This window comes from Myotis myotis, unplaced genomic scaffold, assembly GCF_014108235.1.
Source record: "Myotis myotis isolate mMyoMyo1 unplaced genomic scaffold, mMyoMyo1.p scaffold_m19_p_7, whole genome shotgun sequence".
In the NCBI taxonomy this organism is placed as follows: Eukaryota; Metazoa; Chordata; class Mammalia; order Chiroptera; family Vespertilionidae; genus Myotis; species Myotis myotis.
In genome coordinates this window covers 83,221,880-83,244,207 of record NW_023416379.1, presented here as the reverse complement: position 1 = coordinate 83,244,207, position 22,328 = coordinate 83,221,880, and the positions used below count along the sequence as shown (strand labels likewise).

The 22,328-nt window shown below is 45.0% G+C and overlaps 2 protein-coding genes across 4 annotated transcripts in view; one reads left to right on the top strand and one right to left on the bottom strand.

Moving 5' to 3' along the window:
- Positions 1 to 22,328, bottom strand: part of CLIC5 (chloride intracellular channel 5) — a 155,207-nt gene that overhangs the window by 71,324 nt on the left and 61,555 nt on the right. The window lies entirely within an intron of this gene.
- Positions 3,430 to 5,118, top strand: LOC118660145 (F-box only protein 33-like). The gene has a single exon (XM_036317248.1). It carries the CDS (start codon positions 3,430 to 3,432, stop codon positions 4,951 to 4,953), a length of 1,524 nt encoding a protein of 507 aa, XP_036173141.1. The 3' UTR covers positions 4,954 to 5,118.

Sequence of the window (22,328 nt, the reverse complement as noted above, 5' to 3'; positions counted from 1 at the left end):
CTCTCAAAACCACCAGGCAGTAGTCCCACCCTCATGGCTCTGCTGGGTGGGAGTCCTGCACCAAGGCTCTGGGGAGCCCTGTCCCCAAAGCTCTGTGGGGTTGAAGGCCATTTGGCCTATTGAAACCAAGGCAATGGCTCCAGTCTATGAAACTGAGATGATGATTTCTGTTGGAATTGCCTTCAGAGTCATTTTCTACTTGAAGAATAGTACATGTTAGCTCCATGATCTGGGCCTGTAGGATCTATGAAGTCCAACAGCCCTCCTTCATTTTTGTCTCATTTTTCTGTTCTTTAGTTCCAGCCCACAATATATCTGCTGATATAGCTCCATCTCTACTTTTGGCTTCTACTGAGATGTCTGGTTAAGTCCATGGGCGGTTAAGTCCAATGGCTGTTAAGTCCAATGTTTGTTGAGACACACCCTCAGTGTTCTTCTCAGAACAAACTTTCTCATTTTTTAGAATACGGGTAAACTGAGAATTTTCCAAATATCAAGTCTGGTTCCTTTTTGCCTAACAAGAACTTCTTTAATTCAAATCTCTCCTCTCACACAGCAGTAAGGAGGATTCAAGTCACACCTGCACTACTTGGTCTAGAAATCTCTGCTACTGAACATCTGATTTCATCATTCAAAAGTTCTTTTACAAAACACTAGCCCATAATTCAGTAGGTTATGTATCATGTTATAACAAGAATTATCTTTCCTCCAGTTTCCAATAACCTGTTACTCATTTCCTCCTGAAATCGCATCAGAATCATCTTTAACATACACATTTCTAGCATGTACCTCAAAGGTCTTCCCCTGTCTACCCATTACCCAACACTCATGACTCAAAACCACTTCTACAACTTTAGGTATTTGTTACACAACATGCAAATCTAGGTATATTAGTTAGGGTTCTCCAAGGAAACAAAACCAGTAGAATAGCATGGTTTTCTGGAGAACCCTTATAATACACTTATTATAAGGACTTGGTGCATGTGACTATGGCAGCTGAGAAGTCTCACCATCTTCAGTCAGCAAGCTGGAGACTCAGGAGAGTCAATGGTATATAAATTCAAGTTTGAGTCCAAAGACCTAAGAACTAGGAGAGCCAATAGTCTAAGCTCCAGATCCAAGAAGAGCCGATGTTTCCAAAGACAAGAAAACACTGATGTCCAAGGGAGACAGACAGGAGGAGTTCCTCTTTGTTCTACTTAGGTCTTTAATTGTTTGGTTGAGGCCCACCCACATCAGGAAGGACAATAGGCATGAACTTCCTATAGGTATGAACCTCCTAGGGCCGGGGTGGGCAACCTTTTTGTGAGTGCGTGCCAAAACCAGCAAAATCTCTGACTCAAAATTCTTCTCCGTGCCAACCCTAATTTTTTGAGAACATGTTAGGCCTACTTGATATCTCTTAAGGTGTACGTATGTGAAGAACCTTGAAAAAATAATAAAATTCATTCGAGTGACAAAAACACAGTATATGATGATGAAAAATACATTTATTTTTAATGTATACATGTACACTGATAGTCCGACAGAAAACTTTATGACTCCGTTTGATATTATCAGTGGTACTTTTGCTGCTGCATCACTGATGACAGAGGTTTGACATCAGGTTTATATTTTGTGACCTTCAGAGATATGCACGAGCTACTACTTTCATCCGTCAGGCTACTCCTATTACAAGACTTAACAAAATTCATCACTGAGAACCAAGATTCATAATTGTAAATGGAAGATCATAAGAGAGGGTTTCGAGTACCAGCAAAAGTTACTGGCGTGCCATGTTTGGCACGCGTGCCAGGGGTTGCTCACCCCTGTCCTAGGGTTTATTGATGATGAATGGTCACAGGAAGTCATGCTTTGGCGAAGGGGCTGCACCAGATGACTTCTGAGACCCCTGTGATGGTTAATTTTTTGTGTCAACCTGATTGGATTGTCAGGTGATTCTTACATATTATCCTTGTTTTTATCAGGGTTCTATTAATTTGCCTTCAAAGACAAATTAAGTTTAGATTAAAATCATAAAGACTGTGGACTCAAGGCATGGAATTTTTAAAGCCAAGGTTGCTACTGACCTGCACACTGTAGTGCTTGGCCAGTGAGCAGAGGTGCCCACGGGAGCACCTTTTCAGGGCAAGACAAATACGGTCCCCACACAGACTCTGACCTCTGGCCGCATCAGTGCAGCTGCAGGCACTTAGCAGGGGGTGATGACTTGGAGATAAATCTCGGTCTTTTGGGCCCTGGCTGAGTGCAGAGGTCAGTACTGAGGCCCAGGCTCTCCCCTTCCTGGGTAGCAGCATGAATCTTCTGCCCACATGGTGGAACTTGTCCAGAGGTGCTGACGTGCGGGACTTGGTCTGCCCGGCTTGGCTGCACTTGACATCCATTTGAATCTTGTTTCACTCTTGTCCAAATGTTGTGGGGAGGAGAGAACACAGCATGATTGGCTTTAACTCTGAATCCTCTCTCTGTCCCCACTGATGTCTTCCAGGCATCATTTACCATGAATCGTGTCCCCTTTCCTGATTGTCATCACTAAGGCCTCAGAGACCCCCTTCCAGCTTCTACACAGAGCCCAGTATCTTCGGAAGCTAAATTGTTCTATAAATATTCTAATTCCACATACTACCTCTAAAGAAAGAAACCTTTTGACTGGCATAGGTCAGAATTGCTTTGAAATTCTGGGGAGAAAAGTGGGGGGTACAAAGAAAAATCCCCATTAAGATGCAGATCAATAGAAGTCGTTTGCCGGAAGCTGGTCCATCCTTGCTGCTTGACACAGTCGCTGCAGGGAAGAAACATCTGCACAGCATATGTTTCAAGGGACCTGGCGTATATGGCATACTGTTCTTAATATGTTTGCTCCCCTTCTTAGCACTATGTGTTTTAGCCAAGGTCACCTCCCCAAGAAAGGTTATTTCCCCAGGTGAGGATTTTTCCCTGGAGTTAGAAATTAACAGGACTAAGGAAGGGAATAAATCAGTAAAACTCCTTAACTAAGGTGGGTAGTTAATCACTTTAACTAGGAACAATCACGCTTAAGCTACATAATCTTTATTTAGGATAATCTCCTTCAGTTACTTCCTTGTAGCTTAACAGAACAATAGAATAGTGACTTTGGAATGGAGATAACAAACGCCCTAACCTTTCAATAGAATGGATAGGATTAAAATCAACTGGTATAAATACAGATGTAACAAGAGAATAAAGACAGAACCTGGCTATGCTGATGATTTGAACTCTGTCTCAGTGTCCTTCATTCTTCGCCTACTCCGTCCTCACCTTTCAGAACCCCTGGACCCGTGTGGCTGGACCCTGGCAGAAACAAACCAGACAACAGTTTTGAAGTAACTGAGTCTGCAGGCCTCAGAGGCTGTGAGTAAAGGTTGCCAGGTTAGCGGCTGGTTCTCTGGGGTCAACCCCGCAGGCTCGATGGCTCTGTGCAGGCAGGCAGTGGGAGCTGAGTCGCTGCCCAGCGAGCTGATCGTGCACATCTTCTCCTTCCTGCCGGCGCCCGACAGGCTGCGGGCCTCGGCCTCCTGCTCACACTGGCGCGAGTGCCTCTTCCACCCGGCCCTCTGGCCCCAGCTCCGCATCTGCCTCCGGGTCTCCCCGGCGGAGCAGCCTCGGCTCGAGTTCCTCATGCGCAAGTGCGGCCGGTTCGTGCAGGAGCTGCACGTTGAGTTCGCCGCCCCTGATGCCGCCGCCGAGGAATACCTGAGCGGAGGCAGCGGGCCTGGAGACCAAGGTGGCCCGGACCCCGGAACCTGGACCCGCGGGGAAGAAGTCCAGGCCTTGCAATTCTTCACTCACTGGCTGGAAGAGCTGCGCACCTACTTGGAGCTGGTGCTGTGCGTGCTGGTCAGCATCCAGAACAACAGGAACCTCCAGAAGCTTAGCCTTTTTGGAGATATGGGCGTTCCACAACAGCAAGGAAATTTGTCCAATACATACCTCAGCAAGGTGGACCCTGATGGCAAAAAAATCAAGCAAATTCGGCAGCTGTTTGAAGAAATACTGAGTAATAGTAGGCGACTGAAATGGCTGTCCTGTGGGTTTCAGCCGGAAATAGTAACCCCAACATCACTGTCATCTCTCTCAAACTCTACTGCCAACACCATGGAGCACCTGAGTTTACTGGACAACAATATTCCTGGTCACAGCACCCTTATCACTACAGTGGAACTAGAGCGATTTGTGAATCTGCGCTCACTTGCCCTGGATTTCTGCGGCTTTACAGCTGAGATGGCAAGAGTCTTAAGCCATAGCAACCATGTGCCTTTGCAGCGGCTGTCTCTCCTGGCCCGCGATGTTTCTGTGATGCACAAGTCTCTGGACAACATGCCAAATGATGAGCATTGGGAAGCCTTGTCACGAAGGAGCCCCAGCCTCCGGGTCTATATCATGGCTTTTGATGTTATGACGGAAGACATGTTAAAGATTCTGAAACCCAGTATACCACTAGAGAGGATTCATTTTGACAGCTACTGGTGTTTCACTGCTGTTTCGGGAGCTATTGTTGATCTTATATCTAGGCAATATGACAAGTTCCTCACTCATTTCATATTAACGAATGATGTGCTTGACACGTCTGATTTTGTAGATCTTAGTGATAACCGAAACGAAGATCCATTGGTGTTATTAGCGTGGAGATGCACAAAGCTTTCTCTTCTGGCAATTCACGGTTACACAGTGTGGGCACACAACCTCATTGCCATTGCTCGTCTTCGTGGCTCTAATCTAAAAGTACTTGAAGTCACTGAAGAAAGCATTGATTTTGACCCAGATGAACTGGTCGACCAGGATGTGGATCCAGTGCATAACCTTATTGAGCAGGTGTCCCTGGGCCTGGGTCAACCTTGGCACAGAGTCATGGACAATGAATCATTCAGTGTCTTCACCGAAACAAATCGTCATTTTTACAGAGAGATGCAAAGCTTTAGCGAAGACATTTAGCTTTTCTTTTAAATGTACAATTCCTGTGGTTACATATGCAAGTAGGGTCCTATTATGTTTTTTTCAGTAGTGTGAATTAATCCCTTTGTGCAGTATTTAATCAGTATTAGCTTCATAGAATTATATATGTATATTCTACTTCTTGATCAAAGAACGTAGTTGGGTATTGGATTAGAAGTTCGAAATGACAATGTATAAGGCTTTCACGGTTAATAGACCTGTTACCAAACCTTAAAGATACACAACCGAAGGTTGTCTGAGGTTGCTGGCTCACTTTATTTTTCACTGAGTTACTCTCTCTTTTTGATTATTTTATTCTTTGTATGTCAGAGCTGCACTCAGGAGCCAAAATATTTTTATACATATATAGATATATACCTATAGCCTGGTGGATTTGTATGCAGTATATTGCATTCACGCATTCTAATAGCATTTCACCAATTTTGATTTGAAATGGAAGGGAGGACAATGTCCCAAATGAGTTATCTTTAACAGAAAAGCCAAAATTTTAACTTTCATTACATATATAAAATTGATTATAACCAATTACCATTCTGAATTTTGTATAGTACTAGGTTAGAATCTTGCTTAACCCTTATTTTAAAATGCATTTACATAAACAAATACTAAAATTGTTGGATTTTTAGAAACTATGTCTGACATGATTTTATTTATCAATTATATTACACGTTCAAGTTAGCTTTTAAGCCCAGATTTCAAGTAGTGGAGGAAGAAAAAAGCTATATTCCAGGGTAAAACCTCCTAAAAGAAAATCAAAAACCAGAACTGTAAACACACATGCTTGCAAACAAACATTAGTCGTGAAATCCCTAGCAACAAGTCACTGAATTTTTCTCTGTCAGCAGGCGTGTCAGCTGCCAAAGAATAGACTTAACTGAAGAAGTGCCCACATGCTGGCAGGGGCCGGCCCACTCTGGCCAGCCAGATTCTTCTAGATTGTAATATTTAAGGTCGAATTTCGACCTATGATACACAGCTGTGCTGTGGCTCAGTCAGCAACCTCAGAACTCTGAAAAACAAAACACACAAAAAAGAAAAAAAAAAACATGCACCTGTTTCACTGTGAATAGTGAATGTAAAGGAAGAGAGGAAAAACTGAAAACTTGTTCTATCACAGGTATGAGCTGCTATAATACATGAAGAACATTCCATGAAGTATGTTTTAAAACCTTGTTATATCTAAGAGGCTTTAAAAGCCAATTTAACTGTTTCAGGGCAACCGCGGTACAGACGTGGCCTCTGTGAGACTTCTACCTGATCCCAGTTTTAAGTGGTACGAATGTTGTGCATTTAATGTTAAAAGACAGTCTGCAATAATAAAGTAGCCAACATGGGTGCCCAGCAGTGCTGAGACCTGGCTGCTCTATTGTAAGCTTTGGAAACACAATTTATGCAACAGATGTCCAGATATGATTCTATTTATGGAAAAAGTTTATATGTGTTTTACAGATGGTTTTTTACCATCTTATATTAAAATGACCTTTTGACAGGTGTGCACTGTTTTGTCTCCAGTAGGCACATACCATGCGGATTTTATATGTACATCAGTAGTGTGAATCCACTGGCACAGTGTGTGTAAATGCCAGATGTGGTGAGATTTTATCTTATAAATATGATCAGATAAAATAACTCCTGACAGAAACTGTAAGGAAACCAGCTGAATGTTTGACCTGATGACTGATGTTATATGGTTTATGTTAAATGTATACTTTTAATCAATGAATAAAGCATTACAAAGTGAAAAAAAAAAAGGACTCAAACAACTGGTGCCCGAACAGGGTTCCCCTTGGTAAGCCCCCCCTCCCCCCGCCCCCCCCCCACACTCGGGACAGATAGGACTGCACTGTACTGCACTGTAGAGTGCTGCAGACCCCCTTATAGAGGATAAGTAGGGTAAGAGGGTGGATAGTACAGAACTTAGATTGAGAAGATGGGTCATACTGAGTCTAAAGAAAAAAGACTCTGTATTGATCTTTTAACACATATGCTTGCTAGCAGAAGAGTTAAGGTTACTCCCAGTCAGACAGAAAGTTTTATATAAGAAGTATGTCCATGGCTTCCTGAGGAAGGAACTGTTAATTTAGAAACTTGGACTAAAGTAGGAGAGCAATTAAAGACTTATTACAGATACCATGGTTCTGAGAAGGTCCCGGCAGATACCCTTTCCCTCTGGAATTCAATTCGTGACACCTTGGCACCAGAGGAAAAATGGTTGAACTTTCTCAAACTTTAAATAGTCCCTTGGCTCCACCTAGAGAGGACACATCATTACTGTCTCCAGCTCAATCTAAGAGCAATTTAGCTATGCCTACTGATTGGAAGGAGAATAAATATCATAAACATGACCATTGGTCCTGTCCAGTCAGTAGAGAGGAGAAAAGCCCTCCCATTCAAAACAGACTCCCTAAATTAGAAAGGAAGCCTAAATCAGGTCCTCCAGCTCCTATGAGCTCCATGTCTAAATTTCAAAGGGTGATAAGAGAAGCTGAAGCTAGTGGAGATCTTGAATTCTCACTCTGCTTCCCAGTCGTGTATGAGAGTGAGTGGGACGAAGACCCCACCTGGGAGCCTATACCTTACAAAATACTTAAAGAATTAAAATCGGCCTGCTCTGAATATGGACCTCTAGCTCCTTACACACAAACCTTGGTGGAAGCCCTAGCCAGTAAATGGATGACTCCTTATGATTGGTCACAGGTTTGTAAAGCCTGTCTCTCAGGAGGCGATTACTTATTATGGAAAACTGAATATGATGATCTTGCTAAGAGAGCTGTAGCCACTAGCAAAAATTCCAGAGGAGGAATAACCCTAGACATGATATTAGGAGAAGGTGATTTTAACACGGCTCAGGAGCAAATGTATATGCCCAAAGAGGCACTTATTAAAGTAACCAGTTGTGCAGTAAATGCCTGGAAATCCTTACCTTGTACAGTGGGAAAAACAACTACCCTTACAGAGGTTAAACAGAAAGTCAAGGAACCGTATCAGGATTTCCTTTCTCACCTCATACAGGCAGTCAAGTGAGTAATCACTAACAAAGAGGCAGCCGATATCCTAATCAAACAACTGGCTTTTGAAAATGCTAACAACACCTGTCAGGCTTTATTAAGGCCGATTCGTAGAACGGGAACTATAAATGATTTTCTAAAACAGTGTGCAGATGTAAGTCCAGCTTTTATACACGGTGTAACTATAGCTGCAGCCCTCAAGGGGGAGACATACCCTCAATATGTACAGGGCATAGGACAAGCCAGCAATAATACAGGTAATAATAGAAATATGAACTGCTACTCTTGTGGCCTACCTGCGCACTTTAGCAGAGAATGCCCAAATAAAAATAATAATACTCAGGCCAGATGGCAAGCTCCTCAACAGCCTGGAAATACATCAGGGAATAATATTAATCCTCCAAAAACTGTTTGTCCCCGATGTCAGAAAGGATTCCACTGGGCAAAGGAATGTAGATGAAAATACCATAAAAATGGTCGGCCTTTAAACTCTACAAATAGCTCCCAAGGAGGTTATATCCCATCATCTCAATTGGGAAACTTGAGAAGGGGCCAGCCCCAGGCCCCTGCAATAATAGGGGCATCAACCTTCAACCCCTCTGCAAATTTCGATCAGTCATTGACCTCTTCAGGGCAACCCCAGGCAGTGCAGGATTGGACCTCCACTCAACCACCCATGCAATACTAACCCCAGACTCGCCAGTAGCAGCCATTCCTACAGGAGTGTCTGGGCCGCTGCCTGAGGGAACTGTAGGTTTAATATTGGGACGGAGCTCCACCTCGTTACAGGGGATCTTAGTCATCCCAGGAGTTGTTGATGCAGACTACACAGGAGAAATACAGATTTTACTTTCCCCACCCACCACAACTATACAGATTCAGCCCAACCAGAGAATTGCCCAATTACTCCTGTTACCAATACATAAAATAGGGACAGCTGTTACTCAGGAAGCCAGAGGGGCCAGAGACTTTGGATCTAGGGATGCAGCATTTTGGATACAAGAAATTCATGCTGCTAGACCTACAAAAATTTTACAAATTCAGGGAAAACCAATTGAAGGTCTATTGGATACAGGAGCAGATGTTTCCTGCATAGCAGGGAAGGATTGGCCCTCTTCATGGCCCACGCACACCACCTCCACTTCCCTAGTAGGACTAGGCAAGGCATCTAATGTAAAAAAGAGTTCTCAGATTTTAACTTGGGCTGATGAAGATCAACATTCAGGAACATTCTGTCCCTATATAATTACGACTATCCCCTTTACATTATGGGGAAGAGATATCTTGTCTCAAATGGGAGTTCTATTATATAGCCCCAGTGGTGTTTGATTTACTCCTGTTACCAAAAATTACAAGAAAATGAGTTTAAATATTCCTCTCCTCATCATGTACTACAACATACTCTATTTGTAATTAATATACTAAATGTAGATTCTGAGGGAAATTCCCCGATGTACAGACATTGGAACCCTAATCTAACTAAACCTATAGCCCTCGTCAAATGGAGAGACTTACTTACAGGAGCCTGGAAGGGACCTGATGTACTTTTAACCTGGGAGAGAGGATATGCTTATATATTTCCACAGGACGCAGACTCACCTGTGTGGATTCCAAACCGTCTAGTCCAGCCGTGGGCAAACTACGGCCCGCGGGCCGGATCCAGCCCGTTTGAAATGAATAAAACTAAAAAAAAAAGACCGTGCCCTTTTATGTAATGATGTTTACTTTGAATTTATATTAGTTCACACAAACACTCCATCCATGCTTTTGTTCTGGCCCTCCGGTCCAGTTTAAGAACCCACTGTGGCCCTCAAGTCAAAAAGTTTGCCCACCCCTGGTTCTAGTCCGACCATATGTCACACTGCCCTCCGTCTTCACCTCATCCTCATCCTCCTCCCTGGTATCATCCATATCAGCCGACCCAGAGGGCACAGCTGACTCCTCCCTGGACACTGACACCACCATCAAGCATGGCCCTGATGGACCCGTTGATCCAGCCATTCAACACGCTGACGCTTCGGGAAGCCCATTGCCAGTGACGCTACCTGCTAGCCAGATCAAGGAGGACAACCAAACCACCGACTTGGGGACAGCTGAAATCCTTGACTGAAGAGGCCAGCAACCTTCTACAGGAACAAGGCTCTGTGTGCACTCCATCCACTATGCTTATTGCTATGCTTGCTATCATTGCTTGTCAGTCTTCTTCCGAGTCTTAAACAACCCAATCCGAGAGGTGGCCGCTGATTTACACGTGCTATCATTTAAAAAATAAAAAAGGAGGAATTTTCTGGAAGCCAGTCCATCCTTGCTGCTTGACACAGTCGCTGCAGGGAAGAAAGATCTGCACAGCATATGTTTCAAGGGACCTGGCGTATGGCATACTGTTCTTAATATGTTTGCTCCCCTTCTTAGCGCTATGTGTTTTAACCAAGGTCACCTCTCCAAGAAAGGTTGTTTCCCCAAGTGGGGATTTTTCCCTGGAGTTAGGGATTAACAGGACTAAGGAAGGGAATAAATCAGTAAAATCCCTTAACTAAGTGCCAGGCGGGTAATCACTTTAACTATGAACAATCACGCTTAAGCTACATAATCTTTACTTAGGATAATCTCCGTCAGTTACTTCCTTATAGCTTAACAGAACAATAGAATGGTGACCTTAGAATGAAGATAACAAACGCCCTAACCTTTGGAATAGAATGGATAGGATTAAAATCAACTGGTATAAATACAGATGTAACAGGAGAATAAAGACAGCTAGCTAGAGAACCTAGCTAGAGAACCTGGCTTTGCTGATCATCTGAATGCTGCCTCCATGTCATTCCTTCTTCTCCGACTCCGTCCACACCTTTGGGAACCCCTGGACCCGTTGGGGCTGGACCCCAACAGTCGTTTTCTAGATTCTCCACCTTTCTGGGCCTGATATCACTGTTTGACCAGTACCTTCGGTGGCGCCTTCACAACATCACATTCACAATGTCAGTAAACGTGCAAACCAGGTAGTGCATTTGAACCTGAATGGGGAAATGGGAAAGGCCCAGCTTGCTCTCTATAAGCATTCTCTTCCCTGGCTCTGTTTTGCAAATGAGGGATATTAAACTACACAAAAAACTAGGCATCCCATTAAAGGTACCAAAATCATGCAAAGGGCAGAGTGCAGGGTGAGTCACCTCACCCTCCAGGATGCGAGACAATAGTACTGGCCTAGTGGTTTGAGGAGTTTCACCAACAGGATGTCGATGGCTGAACTCTGGAGTCAACCCTGGGTGTTTCTGTGGTGCCTGATGGGGTTCATCTCACATCTGTTACATTCTCCAGTGACATCTCCACTCATAGGTCAACCTTTGCTTAGGAGACAGGGAGCAACAGGGCAGCCGACAGGGAGTGCCTGTGCAGTAGACCCAGCCTTTCCTCTTGTGCGCTGTGCCACGGCAGGCAGGACACAGAACCTCCCCTGAAACTTTCCCTCATCTGTAAACAGAGTCGTTAGGACAATTCAGTTATATAATTTTGTGAATCTTCTTTCTAGGTTGCAGTCAGTTCTACAGACGAAGGGTATTATTACAATAGAGCAAAACAAGGCAGAGTCTCTATATACTCCTCTGAAAACCTTACCCTCAGTTTCACTGTAGGCAGCACCAGGGCCTTGCTATTATTTTTTAAAGTGGTTTCCATTCATGTTTAAGTCACTAGTTTCCATTCTAGCAACAGGTCAGCGAGCTAAAAATAGATCTGCCGAAAGCAAAGAAGGAACCTCCTCTTGTCTCTCCCTTTTGTTTTAGAAAACCACTTGAGTTGGCCTACGAGTGCCCAATGTGATAGAAAGACGGTAAGTTTAGTATCTGACTCCCAGCAAGTACAAGAGGTGTCGTGTCGGATACCTTCCCTGAGCCTGCAGGTGAGTTTCCTTGTAGCAAACATTTGGATAACATTCACACTGCAGGATGGTTACAAAGGAATGAATGCAAAACCCCCAGTAATGTGGTAAAGGTGTCCTTCCTCCCTCAGAAAATATATTGATGCCAAGTCCAAGGTCATAGAGGTGCTCTTCATCTAAGCTGGGGCAGAAATAGAAAGAAAGTTGGTGAGCATCCAGGAAGGTGAAAGGAAAACTTTAGTTTCCAATACAAAGATGTCCTCTGTTACTTAAGACAGTAAGTACGCTCCCTTAAGTGGCACACAGATTTGGGGTTGATCAGTTTGATGTTAGACAACCCTGAATTCAAGAAATGGTTCGGTCCCTACTGCCTGTGTGATCTTGAGAAAGGGATGGATCTCTAAACCTCAGTTTCTGTTCCCGTGAAATGGCCACTATCAGTCCTTTCCTCATGCAGTTGTGATTAAATGAGCAAAGGTTGTATATGAGGTGCTTGGCTATGTTACTATGTGAGGAGGAAAGTTAGTTAAACCTACCTGTGACACAGACCCGAAGGCGACCCTCTCCCCTGCCCACATGCCCTCTGGAGCCCTGTCTTCTGGCATTTATGCTCTTGTATAGGGTGTCCCAAAATTCACGCAAGATTTGCAATTGAATTGAATCCCCTCCCTTGAGTGTGGCTGAGATCTATGACTTGTTTCTATCCAGGAGAATACAGTAAAAGTGAAGGAATTTTGCAGATGGAATCAAGGCCCCAAATCAGTTGATTTTAAGTTCATCCAAAGGAGTGTATCCTGACGGGGCCTGACTTAATGAGGGGAAAGCGTCTAAAAGAGAGGCTCCTCTGCTGGCCTTGAAGAAACAAGCAATGATGCCACTTAGGGAAGCTGAGTCTTAAGTACGCAGAGGATGTCATTGTATTGGAAACTAAAGTTTTCCTTTCACCTTCCTGGATGCTCACCAACTTTATTTCTATTTCTGCCCCAGCTTAGATTAAGAGCATATCTGTGACCTTGGACTTGGCATAGATATCTTTTCTAAACAGGGGTTTTGCATACATTCCCTTAACTATCCTGCAGTGTGAATGTCCAAATTTGTGAAAGTTGCCTGTAGGCCCAGGGAGGGCCATGTGGCAGGGAACCCAGAGGGGCCTGGAGGAGCTCAGGGCCTTAGTCCTACATCTGCCAATAACCACAAGAGCTTGGAAAAGGGCTCGGAGCTCCAGGTGAGATGCTGAGAAGGGGACCCAGCTAAGCCTAACCCACAGACCCTGAGGTTATAAACGTATTGCTTTTAAACCACTATATTTGTGGCAAATTGTGACACACCAATAGAAAACTAGTGACCACTGCTTCCGGAAATCACTTCCTGGAGACAGGCTTGGGTTGAGGAAGATAGCGCTCACCTTTGTCCCATTCGTTGAAGGGTTAGATGCAGGGATGAGAGAAAGAAAAGGAAGCTTCCCCAGACACCACTGGTCCCGTTTCTGAGGACTGTGCTGGTGCAGCAGCTGGGAAGGCTCCTCATACAGTGCTCTTGACCCTCACCTGGCTCTTGCCACCCTGTGGAGGCCCAGGTACCCAGGAGGCTGTGCCGTGACCACCTTGCCGTGGTTTGCTGACCTACCCTGTAAAGTTGGGTTAAGCTCTTATTCTCAGCTGCCCAGAAGCCTTCTCCACTCCGCATACTGTCTGCCTGACCATATTCCTACCAGGTCTGAAATACCGACTACTGGCACATTCCTGTCTCTAAGCCTCAGGTTCCCCACCCATAAATTAGGGATTCTAAGAGGACCTGCTTTATAAGATAAGGATTAAATGACAGTGCAGGTGATGTCTGAGCAGAGCCTAGGTACAGAGAGAAAATATGGCCCATTTGTATCACCAGACCAGCTCTCGGCCTCTCCTCCAATGTAGGCATCTGTGAGTGCTGTCTCCACCCACCCTACCCAGCTTGAAGTGGCTGCTCCCCCCTGCATCCCCGAAGTCCCTCCACTGGCCATCCTGCTACAGCGCCTCTGTCTCTCACCCGCAGGCAGGCATGAAAGTGGAGTCTCCCCCAAATCTGATCAAGGGCAGACACCCTGACTCCTCATCACTTCTGAGCCCCACCTGGCAGCAATCTAGGACACTGAAAGCACTCAGTGACCTTTGTTGACATAAGATGAAATGAGACAAATGTTTGCTGAAGGTATAAAAGGCCAGGAGCTTTAAATAAGAAATGTCATAGAGCCTTACAGACAAGAAAGCAGGCCAGGCCAGGCCAGGCTTACGACAGATAATAACAATAATAATGAGGGCACCTGTTGAGCACTTACTATTTTAAGCACTTACTGTTTTAAGCACTTTGCATACATTACCTCATGTAATCTTCCCAACAACCCCCTGAGGGAAGTACTGAAATTGCCCACTGTCTCTCTGTTTACCACTCAGGGTGCAAGCTCACTGTGGGCAGGGACCAGGTCCTCCATTCTTGTCCTGGGTCTGACACAGGGGAGCTGCTCACCAGCTGTGGAGGGTTCGCAGGCACATTCATTCCTGTCCCCCCTCACCCCACCTTCACCAGTCCTGTCCCCCTCACCCCGCCTCACACCTGACATCAGAAGCTTCACTCCCACTGAAGTAGGATAACCATTTAAGTCTCTAAAGGTTCGATGCACCATAATTGCCTGAAATCGCACCTATTGGAATCATAGGTAAAGCTAGTACTGCAAATCCACATTCTATTAACTGAGACAGAGGGTACGAGAGCCAATGGCATGCAGGGGGGTGGGGGGAAGGGTGTCAGTCAGAAAGGAGGTTCTTTAAAACAAGCCAATCCTGAGCTGGCTGCCAGGAAGGCAAAAGAGAGAGGAGGAGGAGGAGGAGAGCATTTCAAGCAAAGGAAAGGGCACATCCAGAGGCCAGAGGCTGTAAGGCCAAGCAGGGCATTAGGGCAAATACAGCTTTCCACTCCCACACCCGAGTTCCTGGGTGGAGCTTAAAGGCTTGTATTTTTTGAAGTTCCCTGGAAGGTTCTGATGTGCAGTCACTTGGGGACCTAGTCAGTTAAATCAGTGATGCCAAGTTCTAACTTGAGAAAAACTGTCCCTTTGGCTCCACACACCACACTGACTGCTTTGGTGCCATAGGTCACTCTAGAGAACTGATAGGCTAGGAACACTTAAGTGACCTTGGACCAGCCACCGAACTGTGGGTGCCTCAGTTTCCTCATCTCTACAATGAGGATACTAATAGTAGTAATTCACACAGAGAGTTGTAGGGACTAAATAAGTACATGTAAAGCAGTTAGAAGGCACACAGTAAGCATATAATAAATGTTAGTTATTACTTCCATTATTCTTTCCCCTTGCAGGAGACGCTTGGGAATTATTGCCACTTGTTCTCACTCAGTGAAAAGGCTCCACTTTGATGACGTGAAGGGCATGGAGGCAGGGAAAGAACTTGGTGTAATCTGCTCTGCCCCAGTTTCCCCCACACCGGCCAAGAGGCCCAGATGACTTCGTGTTCATAATGAGATTCGCATGTGATCCTGGATCTACATTTTTGTCCGTCTCCATTAAAATCAACCCAACAAATTTACTAAAGTTGTAAAATAAATATTTGGCATTAAATATCCTAATAGGATATTCTAAGCACTCAGATTAGGTATTATAATTAATGTCATAGGATTGCTAAGACTTCAAAAAAGAGTCTGTTACACATTTTTTCTAAGGAAATATTGATAAGGGCTCTTTAGTAAACCACAGAACTCACTCTGGCTAATTTAAGCAAAAAAGGAATTGGTCTAGAAAGTCATTTCCTGGCTTCTGCCTTGAAGACGCTGGGCCCATAAGAAGCATGTCTAAAAGGTGCAGGGCAGCAACAAAGTAGGACATATGCCCACTACACCTCAATATTGAAATCAGTTGAAAATACTCTCCAAAGTATAAACATATGAATAATGAATAGCATGTTCTTTATTGTTGCTTGGCATAGGAAAGAACCAATTTCCTGCCAAGACCTTGAATATGAGCAAGCTAGGTGCGCTTGCAATCCCCCCCTCCCCCGCCCCCCACCACACACACACATACACACTGAAACTGGCTAATGTGAAAGTTAACCAGCAGAAGTCAACAGTAGCCAGAGACCATAAGTGGATTCCACGGTTTTACACAATTTAAATTGAGGCCAGGATCCAGCAGGCCCAGGAATGCAGTTCCATCTATTGCATAGTTGAGAAATTCCCCAGAGAGGCCAAGTGTCTTAATCAGGGGCACAGGGAAGTCAAGGGCATAAACCAACCCAAGTGTTCACCATTAGGAATGTTTGTCTTCTCCTGGTAAATCAACATTCTCCTTTCTCAGGAAGTCTACCTTCGCCACCTGAGGCCTCACAGATTGGCTTGCGTGTGTGAATTCTTTACCTGTCTCACCTGGTATGTGAAATTGGTTCGGAAATGAGGTCATCGTCGTGTTTTCCCGGGTGATGTCCCTGGGCGGACCCTGCTGCACCTCCCCACTGCCAGGTGGCTGAGGCCCAGCACATTGACGTCAGGGCACTGCCCAGAGAAGCAGCCTATGTCAGCAGCACGTCTCGGAGGGAGCCAGGCCAAGCAGTACATGTCAAGGGGGATCGCTGGACAGAGCCACACCCCGAGTGCAGGGGAAGCGAGAAAGAAGAATGAAGGGGTGGGAGCTGGTAATGAGTTCTGTCCATGGGCAGCTCTACACACAAGAACCTGAGTGCATGACCGCGACACCTTTCCATGGGTCTGGCAACGAAGTCCAGAGCATCAGGCTCGGTGAATATTTCATCACATGTAGGATAGGAATATTAATCATTTAGATTCACATAGGAATATTCTCCTAGATGTTGAGTCTTACGACTCAACCTTGGGGTCACAGGATCTCAACGCTTCCTGGAATGGACAGCCATGGGTGATGATGGCCACCTCCAGCAAAGGCATCCTGTCCAATCTCATCATCATTCATGGAGAAGGCCAAGCCCACAGCTCTGGGCACCACACCAAATTTAGTTCAATTCCTTGTCAGTTGGGCACCTGCTGACTATTTTTGTAAATAAAGTTTAATTAGAACACAGGCATGCCCATTGTTTACGTATTGTCTGTGGCTGCTTTCATGCTACAATTGACACAGTTGGGTAGCTGGGACAATGGCTGCATGGGCCTCGAAGCTGAAAGTGTTTTCTGTGTGACCCTTTATAAAAAAGTTTGTTGGCCCCTACGTTACAGGAGCTCCAAGACCCTTACCAAGTAGATGGTAAACTGCCTGAGAGAGTCCTTCTGGAATATCCCACAGGGCCTCGCACAGGGCTCAGTACACAGTGCAATCAAAGAATCAAGACCTCAGCTATTTCATCCAATCCCCTTATTTTGAAGATGAAGAAATCCAAATGACTAGTCCACAATAATAGAATGACAGAAAGCAGAAGCAAAAAACAAGGTTCCTGAGTTCCACTGTATTGCTCTGTTACTTAACAAATATTGAGTGACTATGGAAGAAATGCAAAGATATGTGTGGAATTATATAGCAATTTGATTGAGTATACAGTGTATGCTAAACACTATATGGATATAGGCATTTCAGTCTTGGATCTCAAATCTCTGGAGAAGAGTAGATGTATAAAGTATATCTAATTGGTATGTAGAATATATACAAATAATATATACAAATAGTAAATTCTATATAATAAAGAGCTAATATGCTAATTAGACAGAACAGCAGAACAACTGTCTGGATGACCTTCCAGATGACCATCCGGACGACCTTCCAGACAAAGCTGGGGCTGTGAGGGCTGGCCGAGGCTTCGAGGGCCAGCTGAGACAGCCAGGTCTGCGAGGGCTGAGCCTCTTGCACGAATTTTGTGCATTAGGCCTCTAATATATATATAAATAATAAAATTATGAAAAAGAAAAAAATTATGGCACACATGCTGCTCTATAGGAAGCAGTCAGTCATGAGAAGTGGATCCATGTGATTTGTGACGTTAAGGTCCCCATGGCCAGTTGATTCCTGTCCTATTTGCTGAACCACTGAAGGAAATCAGCACCAAGCCTGGGGACCTTTATCTTTCATCCTAGCCTCTTTTTTCAGCTCCTGTAGACCATCCTTTTCCCAAGTCAAAGCCTTCATCAATGAGGCACATCTGATAACCACTGCTTTCCCTTCTGACTGATGTCTGATGACACACTGGGCGGTTCTCCATCACTGCAAAGTGTTAATCAGCCAGGCATTCCCACTGAGAGCCGTTTATCTCCCACTCTGGAATGAAAGGTACCTCGCCCACGATAGAGTAATTCTTGGCACACAGGTAGAAAAATGTTTTCTGAAGGGTATTAGGCCTAGATAAGGTTCAAATAGCTTTTAAAAGTGACCTAAGGTGGGGGAGGGGCCAGAAGGGATAGTCCATGGTTTTTCTCTAGGGTTGCCCTTATTCTCCTGGTCAAGAGAAGCTCCTGGGGTCCTGATAGGGATGGAGAACCTGGGGTCCCTTCATCTGCTCCCTCCAGAATCTGCCATGGCAACAGGTCTGTTGGGGGAAGAGGTAGGTGGCTCCCTTCCCCTTCTCTGTCACAGCTTAGCCAGTACTCTCCCCTCACGTCCTACCCCTGAATTGAATCCCAAGTACCTTCCCTGCCTGTGCTTCAGAGAATCCTGTTCAGTGCCTTCCCAGGACCAGGTCCCATGGTTTCAAGCTCCCATAGCCTCATACATGCCCATGGGTCACAGTCCTTCTGCCTGTCCAATGGCTGCCCTGCCCCTCCCACACTCAAGCTGCAGGTTCAGCCAGAGCCCAGCTGTGTCTGTTCTGTGCACCTGATTCCCACCCAGCTCAGGGTCTGGCACCTGGTAGACCTCAATAAATAACTGCCATACAGACAAGTATATTTCAAGCAACTTTGACTTTAATTTTATGTTCAATTATTAACATACATTAAAAGATGTGGTCTTGGAATCTGCCAGAACTGAGTTTGAATCCCAACTCTACCATTTCCCATGGGACCTTTCCAAGCACCAGATTTCTCATCTATAAAACAGTCACAATATACCTACCCCATGGCACTGTGGCGTTAGGGGTAGTGAATTAAATTGAGTGACTAGCATAATGTCTAGAACATAGCAGATACTCAAATAATGGTATTATAATGCCTCCCATAGACTTGCTACCTTTGCGTATGCCACTTGTCTCAGAATGATTCAGAAAGGACCTACCATCAGGGAGGCTGGGCCCTCAGAGAGAACCTCAGGCTGCTCTCTGGCATTATGACAGCTAACTTCTCTGGGCCTCAATATCCTATAGCAGGCTCCTTGGAAGCTACTAAAATCCCATGAAGATTCAATGGAATCCAGTGAACTCCCGAAATAAAATTGTTAGTTTTCTTTCAATTGATAGTTTTTCACCTTCATAGTGCCCTGGAAAACTGTCTGTATTGTTGTTGTTGTTTTACTGTGGGACTCTCCATATGTCTGTAAATGAGTCCAGTTCTTAGCAGTGCAGAACAACTAATTGGAATAAGCATAGGTTTTTTTCAAGCCAAGGACTCCATCCATGAAAAGATGAGTTTCAAAGTCTAGCCTAGAATCCTGGGGCAATGGAAAGCTAGCCCTTCCAAAGAAGTCTGCCTTTGGTAGCCATCCCCACATCATACAGCAAGTTCTACTTTCACTCCCTTCCCAGGGGATAAAAGGGTAGGAGATACAGAGGGGAACTGACTTGATTTCTAAAGTAGAGGAAGTATTCAGTGCCGAAGGACTAAATAAGGACTAAATATCCTGCCACACCCAAGGGAGAAACCCGGGGATCCTGACTCCAGGCCTTGGCAGTCTTCACCGGATCAGGGTGCTGACAGACATCGAGTACAGTACAGGCCGTACCCCAGTGGCATGCAGCACTCCTGGTGTCTCTCTCCCCCTCCCTTTATTCCTTTCCCTCCTGTTTCTTGGCCTGATATAGCAATCCTAGCTGGTATGACATCTGAGCTATCATGTCCATGTGTAGCTCATTCAGAGTAACACATATTTTTTAAAAGGGGACTCTGGGGGACATGACCTAAAACAAATGGGTCAACCAATGAGTGGGAATTGATGTTACTGTGGCAGAGAAGCCGGAAGGAGACTTGAGAACAGTGGGGTCTTTCTGTAGAGTTAACTCCCTATCTGGTAATTGTCTGGCTTTGCTTAAGCATAGATATCAGCCTTGACCTTAGCCTATTCATTGTGACCAATGGAGAATGAAAGAAAAAGGCAAAGCCTTGTGCATTCTGCTCTATTGGCAATTTAAAAAAATGTCTTTAGCTTCAGGAAGAATATTTTCTCCTTGCACAGCTGGGAGCATATGGGTGAATCAAAGCAGCAGAGAGGACAGAGCTGATGCCCCAGCCTGGGGTCTGAAACCTGGTCTTACCAGGTCCCAGCTCTGTGGCCTTGGTCAGAGGACCCTGCCTCTCTGAGCTTCAGTTTCCTCATCTGTAACTTGGGATTAATAACAGGACCTATCACAGAATTCAAGGAGTCAATGTGAGTAAGGTATCCAGAACATCACATAGCCACAGCTATTAGTATTCACTTATAAATCTATTCTGTGGCCATCCCAACATGCAGAGTCCAACAAGGACTAAAGAATGAGGACTACTTCCTCTACTTCGTAAGTCAGTTCCCCTCTGCCTCTCCTACCCTTTTATCCCCTGCCATCGCCCAATCTCTTTCCCAACACTTTCCACTTCAAGCACCAGATACTCTAGGGAAGGGGATGAGCAGCTGTGCCAAAAACAACAACAAAAAACCAACTACCAAAAACCCCATGACTCCGTGACTGTTTTTATAATTCCATAGGTCATGGAGTGGATTCTAAAGTCAAGGACCACTTTTTAGGAAGTCTGGAATACTATGCTCATTGGGGTGACCTATGAGCAGCTGGAAGGCCCACTGCCCCTCAAAGTTCTCTCCCACATTTGCACCATTTAAACAGAAATTTCCACCGTTAGACTCACCTCTCTGGGTTCAGCTATTCACATGGATCTTTGTTAGGTTATGAGCAGTGTTCCTTCAATGGCCCATGCAGCAGTCACGGGGCTCTGGTTAATTACAGACGTCTGGGACCCTCTCCTGAAGACTCTGATTCACAAGTTTGTGCTGGAATTTGGAAAGTGGTCCAGGTGGTTGGTGAGATCATGTAAAGAAGCGAAACCCTGATCTGGTGAAGACTGCCAAGGGCTGGAGTCAGGATCCCCGGATTTCTCCCTCAGCTTATGCAGAGCAACACAGTGCACAGGCCCCAGCAGGTTCCCTTGTCTGTGATGAGGGTTAAATCTCTTCCTCCCTCAAAGGGACTGTGTGAGAATAAAACCAAGGGACTCAAAAATGCTCCAAAAACTCTATGGACCCATAAGGAACCACTTTAAGAGTATACAAAGTAAGGTGAGGGAAGGGAATGAGGGCCTAGTTGGAGTGTCTTCAATATCAGGTTGAAGCAGTTGAACTTGATGTAGCAGGTAAAGGAGTGGGTGTGATAAAGACAGTATTCTAGGAAGATTAAGTCAATGGTATCAAACATGGTGGATGAGAGGTGAGAGAGGCTCTAGGCAGGATGCCCTCTTAGAGAGTGAAGAGGAAAGGAAGCAAGGAAATAAATCATTTCTATGGAAGAGACAGGTTTGTTGTTTGTCAAACCCGCTTCCCCTTTTTTTTTCTGGGAAGGCAACTAGATGGCACTTGAGGTCTGGACTATGGAAAGTGGTTGGGAGGGATCTGGCCATTTCCAGGCAGGGACCATGCACACCTGCCATGTGATCTTCATTTGGGTATTCCACCTGTGCTGCCCAATGCAGAGGCCATCAGAGAAGTTGGCAGCCCTTGGATGTGGCAGGATATGGAGAGGGAGGAGGCTGAGCAGGGAAGACAATTCATCAAACATGGCATTGGGTATTATATGAACAAGTTCATGGACTGTGGTTTTAGCAGTGGGGCGTATACTGAACAACACAATGACTTACTCCTGAACAATGAAAACTCGAGTTTACAAAAGGGGTTTGAGTTTCTTCTTATTTGACACATAATAATACTGCTAGACAGATCAGATCTCTGTTATACTCATGAAGTCCCCAAAACAGGAGAAGTCACACAACTTTCCCAAGTGGCTCTCCTCTCCTGGAGTCCTCTGGCCAAGCCTTGTCCAGAACCCTTTATCCCCACAGGACAAACCTGAGGTATTTGTGATAAAGGACCACAGGCAAATTATAAAGACACTGTGGGTCCTAGATTTTATGATATGACTGTAAAATGCCACAGGACCCAAATGAATAAAAGGCAGGTGAGATTGCCCACCCCTTCCTGCTGTGTTTACTGGGTCTCTGCTCATTGATAGAATGAGGAAGAAGAGGCCTGCATTGAGGGGAGAGGAGCCTTGGGCTGAGTCAAGAAACTGATATCTGTTGCCATGACAACTTCCCAAATTGGATTTTTAAAAGATCGT